Source organism: Notothenia rossii, assembly GCF_949606895.1.
Source record: "Notothenia rossii genome assembly, chromosome: 7".
Taxonomy (NCBI): Eukaryota; Metazoa; Chordata; class Actinopteri; order Perciformes; family Nototheniidae; genus Notothenia; species Notothenia rossii.
The window spans coordinates 21818902-21830934 of NC_136905.1; the positions used below are offsets into that span (position 1 = coordinate 21818902).

The window sequence follows — 12033 nt, forward strand, 5'->3', positions numbered from 1 at the left end:
CAAGACATATTCAAATATAGCCTAGTCTGTGAAATTGTGCAGTATAATTAATTAGCTGTATTTTGACTCGACCATCAACACTGTGTTCGATGTTTGTGACATTTGCTGTCATGCAGATTTCTTGCTTGTGTCAGTTAGCATTAGACTCCCTGAGCTGAGGTGTAGACCATGTCAAGTTGAAGCCTTCACGGTTCAGGCAGACACCTGGATGCCACGTTGAATGTGATTGGTCTCTTAAATGCCCTCAACATTTATTTTCTTAATTAGCTGTCTTTGCTTTTCTCACTGGTTTGATGTGGTCAGGGCTCATGTGGAAAAAAGAGAGGATGCTTTGTATATCTGTCAATCAAATGTGATCAAACCATACCTTCACTGTCCTGATGTAGCAGATTTTGAGTACTCTTAAGGAATAATCAGTATACCGTTTTTTTCAACTTAAACTCTGATTGCTGCCAATGTTGTCATGCATATTTAATGCCACAAGGAAATTCAGAAACAAAATATAATTTTAAACTCAAATATGCACAGGTTCACCAGACACAGTACACAGCACTCACTGGTAATTCAACAATTACAATCCTGGCTGGTTTAGAATAAAAACTTGCTTGTGGATGCTTCCTAATTTCTAGTGTTAATACAATTTCTTTCCTCCTGTGCACCACTTGCAAATTCCATTAGGTTTATGTGTTGATACAACATCTAGGACTATATTGTAATTTATTTCACAAAACTGATAATGTTCACAGCAACATTTAAAGGAAAACGTAAACAAAGGTAAAAAAGAGTACACTATTTGCGTAGGCCTGGGCAATATGGGAAAACAATCTAATATTTCAAATGTTTCTACCACAAAACTCAATATCAGTAAGGCTATATTAGCAGGGTGTAGAGATGGCCATTGGTGCCTTCACAAAAATATTTACACAATTAGATGTTTGATTAATTATAATCAGTAATATGTATATAATGACTAAGTAGGTAGAGCAAAAACGTTCCTAAAATGATATCACTTTAAGTGTAATACAGTTTCTAAAGCAGAAAAAGACTATAATGCCATTTAAAGATATTTAAAACCGACAAAGATAACACATCTAATATCACGCTAATATCGACCCAGCTCTAGTGAAATGCAGCTTGCACAACAGGAAAAATGCGGTTTGAGGGAAAAAGAGGGAACTGAAATGCTCCACTCCCGCTCCGCTCCCTTCATGTGATCCTATATGTGGGTTAGTGGAATTGAAAGGCTGCAGGTTGTGGAGACAGCAATTGGCTGCCTTTGTGTTAGTGGAATTGACAGGCAGCAGAGCGGTGAAGCTGCTACGGGGTATGTGGTTTAGCAGAGTTGATAGACGCCAGTTTCTTTTTTCTTTTTTTTCCCGGCAAGTCGGGACGCTACAGGCAGTTTGATTAGGATGCATATTCAAATGGAGTTAGCTCAGCTGGCCAGGAGTTTCATGGAGTTGGCTGAGGTCATTCAGAGTGGGAAATAAGAGTTTGTGTGTGGGAGATTGATTGTTTACCCCAAATAATGGAGGGCATTACATTCTGACACTCTCCTCATGACCTTTTTAAAATGAACCCTGAAGTCGTCCTTTTGCACATTTGATGGATCCCACATAGCTCACTCACCAACAGCGATTTGATAGAATCATTTAACAGAGACCCGTCTCTGAACCAGGACGTGGCTTTGTAGATGCTAAGCTGGTGACTTCATCAAATATTTACTTTAGCTGTTCAGTTGTTACAACAACACACAGGAAGTGTTAACAGATGTACATATTCACGTAAACAATCTCTTTAGCTTTGCATATCTTCCAATGCAACTCTTTAAAAGAGGACCTGGAGGTGTTAGCGCCCTGATGAGTAACACGAAAATGTGTTTCGTTTGACATATAATACATAATCACCTCCTAAGCACTGTTGGATCACATCATAGTGTAGAGAATGTTATAATAATAACTATTTGATTCATAATGCTAAGATGGATTATGAATCATTATGATTAACATATTAGTATCTGAATTAAATACATTAATTATTGTACAAGTGAGGTGTATATGTGTGCAGTATATGTGTGCAGTATATGTGTGCAGTATGGCAGAGTACAAATAATGTTGGCATGTGCTGCTATAGAAGTCCAGTTGGAAAACTTTTTTGCGAATGAATATGAATATATAATATGTGATAAGAAAGGAGATGAAAGGGGGAAAAAGCAATTTGTATGTTAATTCAATAACTTCGGAAGTACTTGTAAACCCAATCTTTATCTCTGGTCTTGGATTTTGATATTTGAAAATCTTGAATACTGTTTTTCTGATATTCAGTCTATCCTGTCGTTGCTTTATTTTTACTTTATCCATGCACTGATGATCTTTTTCAAACAATTAAAATGCATTTGTTGTTATGGCATAGTCATGTAATGCACGGAACCCACGTTAACGTTTTCAAAATCCATGTTTTTTTCCCACAATCAGTACAAAAACATGAGATATCAAGGATTATATATAATGAGGAGAAGCTCAATATTTTCACATTTGAGAAGTTTAAATGAGATCATATTTGGCATGTTTGCTTTAAGTATCACTGACATGATTAATGGATTTTTAAAGCAGCTTCTGAAAAATGTTCTGGAGATGAACTAACCAATTATTTGACTACTCATTTCAAATCAGATCTTAAACCCAACCAAACTGAATATTTGAAATTAACCAGAAAGAAGCATCCGGCATTATAGTGAATGTTTGGCATTAACCTACAAAATGTAATCAATTATTAAAAGTGTTGCCCGTTTCTGTTCATCTACTTATCAGTTCACTGACTGCTCATTTAAACAGGATGCTGAATCTAAACAATGCATTATTTGGCTAAATTGAACACATTTCAATATGTTATGCTTACAAGAGCACCTCTGCTGCAGTTGTCTCAATCCCTCACTAAAGTAACAATGGTGTTCTACTCATGAGACACACACACAAGTTGTCCTTCACAGTGTCAAGGACCTCCTCCACTACATTTCTGCAGACACTCGTGGTGGAAATGAGTTCTTTTTGTATGTTTCTCAAATCTAAAAGAGCATACATGGTTAAAGCAGAAACGGATGTTGGAAATGGACCGGTAAGACAGGAGATATATCCTCCTGCTAATGAAGCTGATCTGTTATATTGGCCTCTGCTGTCAACACCACTCGTGGAATGTCTTCTGTGGAAGAGGAATGCAAAGTGAAGATGAATCCACTGCAATGGAGTGCTATCTGAAAAAGACATCAACTCAAAATAGAACAACATGTTGAAAAAGAAAGTATGATAATTAACTATAGTATCGGCAGCGTGAACTGAGATTTCTCCTACTGTAGGGGGAAGAGACCCAAAGGAACAGGGAAGAGGAATAATTACTGTTTATTATTTTTTTCCCGGAGAACAGGAGACAACAAGCTCTGATTTATTTTGTCTCAGCATGCTTGTTTTTCCTTCCTATTCCTGCTCTCAGAATAGCACAGAAAGGATAGAAGAATAATAGTTTTGATTTGAATTCCACTGACATGCGAGATACTTTTATCACCAACCCAACATCTAGCATGTAATATTGTTCCATCCCAAAATTAATTTCAAGATGAAGCGCGGCTGACTGTTATCTTTATATTCAGAGTGAGTACAACTGTAGGAACCCTTTGTGTCATTGTTCACTCTCAGAAGATGAAAAGGGTAGCGTTCTTGTGTATGTGTATGCCTTTCCTTCAATCATGGAAATGATTGGGGGGAGGGTGGAAAGAAAGACCCTGAAGGAAGGGTAGGGAACTTTTTCTCATCCCAGAGTTATGAGAAATAGAAATGCTGTTGAGTAATTGAATGTTATGAATTCAGACAGCGTGTTATAGCCTACAGAAGCTCCTGCCTTCAGTGTAGAGGCTAAATGTTAGTTAAATGCATCATTTAAAATGACAGGGACTTGGTCCAAAAATAAAGGATGGATGAAATATAACGTAGCAGGACACATCATGTTTTCGGTTAGAAGTTTTTTATTACACTTTGGGTGCCATATGAAAATAATATTTATTTAAAAAAGCTAAGCAATATCTTATTATTGCTTTAAATGATGTCACTTGAGTCACTAGTGGTGCTGAAAACTACACATTTGCAAATGAAAAATAATCTTAGGTTGTGAACTGTGGGGTTTTCTCTGGAAGTTTCTCCTTGTACGATGTGAGGGTCTAAGGACAGAGGGTGTCGTATTGTCATACTGATATTCTGTACAAACTGTGAAGTCCACTGAGACAAATGTAACATTTGTGATATTGGGCTATATAAATAAACATTGATTGATTGATTGATTGATGAAGTTAAAAGGGACTGAATCTATGACCATTTTGGGTAATGTAGGCACCAGGTTTTGACAAGGAAACTAAACGTGTGGAATAAAAAGACGATATATTTTTGTGTGTGTCGATCTACAAGGTTACGCTAGATTGAAGCATACCATCTCACATTTTTTGGGAACTTTTAGAGTTACCAATAGTGTCATTTTTTAAAAAGATATTAAGGTAAGGCTGTTGTTTTTTTTCAAAAATACAAGGAGAGTATAAGAACTAATTAACAGTGGTGGGAGGGTAATCCTTCTTTAAAACCACAAGATTAGTAATCTGAGATTCAATATTTTCTTACAGTGTATTTCAGTGGAGTCTACCCTGAAGCTCGGCAGCACCTCTACTCTACCTGTTCACCTTCTCCAACCCTTTATTTTTCTCAATCTCTTCCCCGTCCCTCTGTGTGAGACCGGGCCCATGCAGCCACCTGGATTGAGTTATTAATGCCCGGGGAGGTAGCAGGAGGATTTCATTGCGTATTCAGGTGTGGGGATGGATGGCTTTCAGAGGCAGGCAGAGGAGTGCTGGGGAGGAGAGCCTCTGTAGAGAATAAATATACCTGTCTCCTGCTGATGAATCGGGCCACACTCAGTGCAATGCAAATCAGCTACTCTCTTCCCTGTAACTCTCTCCAGTATTACTCACCCGCTCCTACCTGGATCCCCACCAGCAACACACTCCGTCACACCAGCCTCCGATGGGGTTTTCTGCGTGGAGTGGCAGAGGTCTCGGGTACTTTCCAGCATGGTCTAGTTCTCATTAGTTGAGGATGATACGACGAGCATCCGTGCCTCATCATCATGCCACATTTCCCAGGCGACTTCACAGGTTCTCGTGTTCATTACCTATCCTGACTGCCAGATAATTAAGGGCAAAGACTGGAATTGACATTAAAGCAAAGGTTGCAAATGGGTTCCCGGAGCCCACACATCAGCTTTTACTATTTTTGTTATAAATGACTGTGGATTGAAATTGACTGGTTGGTTTTCCATCTTTAGGACATTGTTTCAGACAATACGTCTGGAGGGTTTTATATCCAAGAACACAGGAGTACGCAGCTGTGTCATCACACTTACTTTGTCTGAATTTTTTTTTTTTCCTTTGAACCAGTGATGTACGTTTTTCAACTTGAATCTTGGAACCATATTTGTTTATCCATTATGTTAGGGAAAAGAAAAAGCCTTTTGGAAAGATTTTATCTGTGGCTCAGTGGATAGTGTGCTGGACTTCTAATCAGGGGATAGCAAGTTCGAGTCCCACTGCAGTCAGCATGTCGTTGTGTCCCCGGGAAAGACATTTCACCCCAAATTGCTCCTGTGGGAGTTGTCCACAGTACTGAATGTATGTAAGTTGCTTTGGATAAAAGCGTCTAACAAATGACATGTAATAATTGTGGGCTTCCTTTTCATGCCCTGCACAGTTTGTTTTCTAGCTGTCTCCAGTCTATGTGCTGTAGGCTAAAAATACAGTTTTTTCCTGTCGCTTTATATTTAATTGACGAATATGTAGATGATACCAATCTAAACATTTAACACTGGACAAAAAAAAGCAATATTATCCCAATGCGTCAAACTATATGTTAGCTTGACATTCTGCTCTCAGCTTTTTTGCACTGTGGTTATTTAAAGCACGCTCTACACTTAATATTAAACTCTACATTCAAGCCAAGGTAAATAAGGTGTTGTTTGAGAACAGCCAGAGACACGGCTATGTGCAGAAACACAATCATTGATTGCCCCATTTAGAGGAAATATCAGGACTTCACTGATCATGTTACTTTATATGAAGGACTCTGCTGACAACGGTCAATTTGTGGGTTACTTCAGCAATTTGTAGACTTTCTAAAGTGGAGATAGAGCAGAATATTGTTCTGTGTGTATTCTTTTATGGTTACCACATTTACTTTACACTTATTTAATACTGCAAGTACGAAGGCCATTGTATATACAGTGTGAAACTATGAAATGTGTTCAATGTCAGCAATTTAGCTATTTTACCATAGAAGGTTTTGCTTTAATATCTCTAGCTTTCCCTTGTCGGCAATAACTGTATTGAATAGATTTATTGGATTGTTATAGATGTAATACATTGCTGTGCATAGTTTTATTGCATTAGCAGTGTTAAACTTGTTGGATTAGCCAAAAACAGACATTCCCATCTGGTTTAATTTATCATTTCACATTTTTTCAATTGTTATTTATTGACATAATATAACATTTTATAGGCTGTTATAGAGGCCATGGCCACAGGAGTGAGATCGGGATGGCTCCTGTCACATGCAAAGTATTAAGATAGAAGGGCCCAGCATTGTGTTATTATTGTATAACTTGAGCTTTTTGAAACAATCTTCATCATTATTTGATCTTTTTAATATCTTTAAATGTGGTACTCACACATGTACTACTTACAGTATTTACAATGTGTACGTAATTGCCCGGTTTTGTTAGACTGTTTTATTCCGCTGACTCACCTCACTAGATCTTTAGGACGGCAGTGAAAAGATTAAATGCATTGTTCAGCTCAAATGATTGCTTTCTGTATTTAATGACCGATCATTCTTTTCTTGGAAACTTTAGAAAAGAAAATATGAACATTTTGTGATTGCACTTTGATGACAGAACACTGTTGATTTAGTTGCTTTATTAATGTGGCTCTAATTTAAAATATCAGCAACTGTTGTTCATACTGTGAGGTAGGGCTCAGCCCCTTTTGTTTTCATACGATTACAATTTTGCTGTGTTTTGATTTATTCAAGTGGAAAGTGGTTGGAAAAGTAACACCTTAAATAAGCTTAGGCCAGCTTCCTTATGCTCAAAACATATGCAAATAAAAGGGATAAGCAGAGCCTCTGATTCTGAAACTCACTGTGCATAGCTGACACTCTAATTAGATAACAAGGCAAGGGATTATACAAGTAAACAGAGAGAGAGATAACCAATCCAACATGAAGGGAAATATGTGACACTAACAAGTGATACTTTCAGAGAGAGTCTCCCAGATTTGATTAACCGCATGTATGAAAGTGAGGGAACATTTTAACAGACCTGCACAAATGCGGTGGCAAATTGGAATGTCTGGTAAACAAGTTGCCACCTTCTTTTATGTCCTTATGAAATCAAAAGGAGCTACTGCATCCATCCTCTGACTGTGTGGTCCATCACTCGCACAGAGTAAATGTGAAGTTTATTTTGGTTTGCTATAAAGTCGAAGAGGTTGTATTAATGTATTTATGGAGTTATCTGTGTGGGTTCACAGTAAACACAGGCATTAGTGTTTAAACAGTGACAAATCTAAAAAGTGACAAATATCTCTTTCATATTAGGCTATAAATTGCCCCCCCCCCCCACTCCCTCATCATCTCCAGACTCTTTTATGTCCCTCCCTCCCTGCTTGTTTCCTTCATACAGTGCAGGGCTGTACTGCACACAGGGCACAACAGGCTGAGCACACTGCAGAGCTGTTTCGATAATGTTTTCTTCTGATACTGCAATCTTCAAACAAGTTTTTCCTGGCTTGTTCTTACATTTTTTTATCAATCTGTTCTTCTATTTCACTGCCCAGAAGATACACTGCATGATATTTCCATAAGCCTACCTCACAAGCCTGGCAAGTAGATCAGACACATCCATCTACAGTCTCATAAACACTGTAATGATACAGGCCCAATGATTTTCATTAATTTGTTCTCCGGAAAGTGTTTCTCCAAGTATGAAATAGTGACATTCGATAACTATATTTACTGTAAAATAACAATAAAGATTGTTATGATATATACAAAGCTTTAGATTTAATGCACAGGTTGATTTATATCAGCACCACCAAACTATGAAACATGTCTTCACCTCAGCCATAAAATCTTGGCAGTGTCTGACTTTGCACTGGTCATTGCACTAAATTATGCGATAATTATTCAGGTAAAAAATGGTCACTGACACCCCACACTCCCATCGGTCCTGAGGAGGGAGTGTGTTTTGTCTTGATAGATGAGCTGGATCCCTCCCGGGGTGTGTTGGGAGGAGATGACATTCCTGGGCAGCGCTGGCCCCGGCTTCCTTCTTCCGGATGATGAGACTCTTGTAGGGAGGAGTCTGCAGGCTTCATTTACTGAAGCAGCGGGGAATAATATAGTGCCAGCGTTTGGATGTGTCAGGTCCCATATCTCTGGCTGTTCTATTAGAAATAGACCCCGATGCGGGACAATTAACCTCTGGCCTTAACAGCAGATCTGTGCAGTAACAGCCCTGCACGGGGCAATAAATCAAACCCTGAGGGATAAACCCACACTCCCTCCCTCTGCTGGATGGCTCTCACTATCACCCTATAGACCGAGCTTACACGATGGGAGATATGCTCCGGTGTTATCGTATAATCACTGGAGGAGCAAGAGCAATGTAATGTGTTGGCTTTATGCAAGGGCATCCCTAGTGTTTGTGCTGCAGTGAACACACCGTCTGGGGAAAGTTCAACACCTCGGACAAACTGTTACCCTTTTAAACAGGCAGCAACAACTTCTTTGGTATCTCATGCTGCTTTCTGGCAAGGGGAAAATAGGTTTATATAGAACAGCACTGTAAGGTAAAAGGTTTTTTTAATTACCAATGGCTGCTGGAGGTTTGCTGGTTTCACACAGCCAGACTATTTTTATAACCAGCTCAATGTCCCAGTTTCTTCTGCCATTTTATTCTTGTATTATTACTAATTCACTCATCGAATTGCACCGCCTGTGTCAATCACTACCAGAAGAAATGTCTGTATAGCAAAAAGTACATGCATAATATTTTTGTCAGAACCAATTTTGCCAACCTATTGGATGAATTGCATTGGCAACCCTATATATTTTTCTTGTGCCCTCGTTTCCATTGGACTGTAATACAACTAAACCAGTCCATCAATCGCAGTAACCTGTTAATGACTAGACGCTGTGGCTATTATAAATTGGTAGTAAAAAAAGAGAATTATAAATCCTCACTACAGTGAATATGGCGTTTTACTCAGCAGCCTGTCATATTGAGACCATTTGTTTAATGGTGGATTAGGGAAAACAATGGGCAGCCATAAAGCAGCACACCAAAGGGGTCACCTTCAGGAGCTGCTCATGGTTATTCCCATCATTAGCATGTCATGTCTCGTGCTGTCCTGCTCCAATTATTCCTGAAACAGGCTCTGGTATTATGACTGGGCTGTTTAAACTGCCCACTGTTACCCTGTAATTCTCACACCAATGGACTAATGTGAAATATGGCAACAGATGCAGAACTGAAACACATTATTCAGGACCCAAAGGCCATTAAAGCCATAGCTATTAAATATAATTTGAAAAAATTAGCTTTTTTGGCGCATGGAATAGCAGGTTGTGGGGTATTATGATAATCACTATATTCCCCAGGGTAACCACTTTCACCAAATGTTTATTATACTATTTGAATGCCTTTGTGAATAGTCTTTGGGATATATAGTTCTGTTTGTGGATGCTTTATGGGAGGGGTAATTCTCCTCTGATGCAGGGACAATTATCGCTTCAGCCTGGGATTGTGTTCCTTTGTGCAAGTCTGGAGTAATTACAGCTCATTGCTTGATTTGTTGTTTGCCTGAGAGCATTTGTGCACATGTGAACGAATTATATTTAAAACAACTTTGATGCACAACAAACTGTGTGTTTGACATAGGATAGTGGGCTTGAATTCAGGATGATATTTACCATTCAAACTAATGCTTTAGACTAATGGTAAAGCCTCTTAAGAGGTTCAGAGAAATTAAACAAAAACAACACCAAAGCTCTTTTATATTAAGAAATGTTGAGTTGTGAAAACAAACATTTTTAAGCATTCATTTCAACATCCTCTGATTCTAGCTCCTCAAATGAGGGTTTGTGACTGATTGATGTACAATTTGTCCAATTTAAAAGAAGCAAACAATTCACAAATGAATCAAAAATGAAAATAATTGTTAGTTGCAGCACTGTCTCATCAGTGAGGTCGATCTGTTTTTAACAATGTTTCTTTGACTGATGGCCATTGTTTTCATTTTCTTCTTTCAGCGGCCGGCTGCACGTTCGAAGAGGACTCAGACCCCAGTCTGTGTGACTTCACCCAGGGGGAGGAGGACGACTTTGATTGGCTGCTGTTTCGGACGTACAGTTCACCTTATGCCAGCCCTGACCTCCTGCGAGGTGAGTGCTACCCTCTGCTTCAGTTGTTCCTTTTTGTGTAGTTTAAAGTCTGTTGGTGTGCAGATTAGAAAGGAGCTGAGAAGGAGTTTGGCCTGCCATTAATCTGAAACCCCCGCAAGTAAGAGTTCATGGGGCAAAGGACCAGAGGCTAATTCTTGAGACATTGCAGCATTTGTTGTGTGCTTCTGTTTCTTTTTAAATTATCAGAAAAATAAATGGACTTTTGTTTGTGAGGCTGACATATCGGAAAAGTAGGACTGCAAATCAGCCTTTAGAGATGTGCAGTGTCCATTATGCTGCAGCTTTAATGAAGCACTCACCCCAGTTTTGTCTGCTTCCCGCTAACCCTAAGGATAATTTTATGTTAACCAGCCTCACAGGACTAATGGAAACCAGCATTTTCTTGCAATCACGCTCTCTCCTGGTGTTTGCCAGAGGGAGATGGTATGCATAGTTTATAAGGCGCTCCTCTATCGCTGCATTAACAAATACCTACAGGGATCTGACAAAGAGAAGAGTGCTGTTTCAGCTTCTCAGCAGAAATATCAATGGCAGCAGTGCTAAAAATACTTAGACTGTGGATACTTGCAGTATGATTAGGAGCCTGGCCTCCCTTGGGTATAATAAATCAATCAATCTATGAGATGATATAGGCAATTTGACTAAAAAACATGTACTTAATTGTATATGAGAGCGAGAGAGAACAAACTTGCATGATCAGTGGAAGAAAGGACTGACAGTTAATGAGGGATAAATATAGATGGATAAGCTAAGAGGAACAGATGTAAAGATGACAAGATAAGACACAATCAGATATGGCTATATGAAAAAGTAATAATTGAAAGAACACGCCATCCTTTTGGAAAAAAAGATCTGAAGTAGCCTGTGAAAATGGTCGGTCAAAAACGTCCTGCAGGGATAAATGGCGGTATTTTTTGGAACTTGATAAATCCCAAATGTATCCTAAACTATTAAACTGAACCTCATTCACCTCCACATCATCAGCATTCAAGTTAAAAATCTGCCTGCAGCCACTAGCCAATTCACAGCAGGCTATGGGATAATTAATACTATTCCCTTTGGGTGTAATTAAAACTTACTGCCATGGCATTTATAGTGATTGGGTGCCTTCAGTAGAACAGACATGCACAGGTGGAATGAGGCAGGTACTGTAATCTGCACATGGCGAGAGGGCAGGAGAGGCTTTGAGCATCAACTCTCGATCGATGACTTCTCAGAACCAGGAGACAAATACTGTTTCATTTATTATCTACTCATCCTTTAGCCCCGCACCAGAGGCAGTTTATTACTCATGTTCTTCACATGATTGGTGTCATTGTACAGTGACAGCACTGTCCCTTCGTTAGGCCAACCTTGACATTTCAACTGTGGTATTTTAGTTTGATAGTCTTACTGCAGAAGGATTATTTTTCTCCCTCCTCTCTGGCTTAATCCCCCTGTGTTGACTTGTTACCGTGTATCACATTGGGCAGCCAAGGTGGGG

The 12033-nt window shown here is 39.1% G+C and overlaps 1 protein-coding gene across 1 annotated transcript in view; it reads left to right on the forward strand.

Moving 5' to 3' along the window:
- The window catches only part of ptprub (protein tyrosine phosphatase receptor type Ub), a 153360-nt gene that overhangs the window by 32985 nt on the left and 108342 nt on the right, over nt 1-12033 (forward strand). Inside the window, exon 2 of the mRNA XM_079692435.1 lies at nt 10398-10529. Within this exon, the coding sequence (XP_079548561.1) occupies nt 10398-10529 (132 nt within the window). The remainder of the gene's footprint in view (nt 1-10397; nt 10530-12033) is intronic.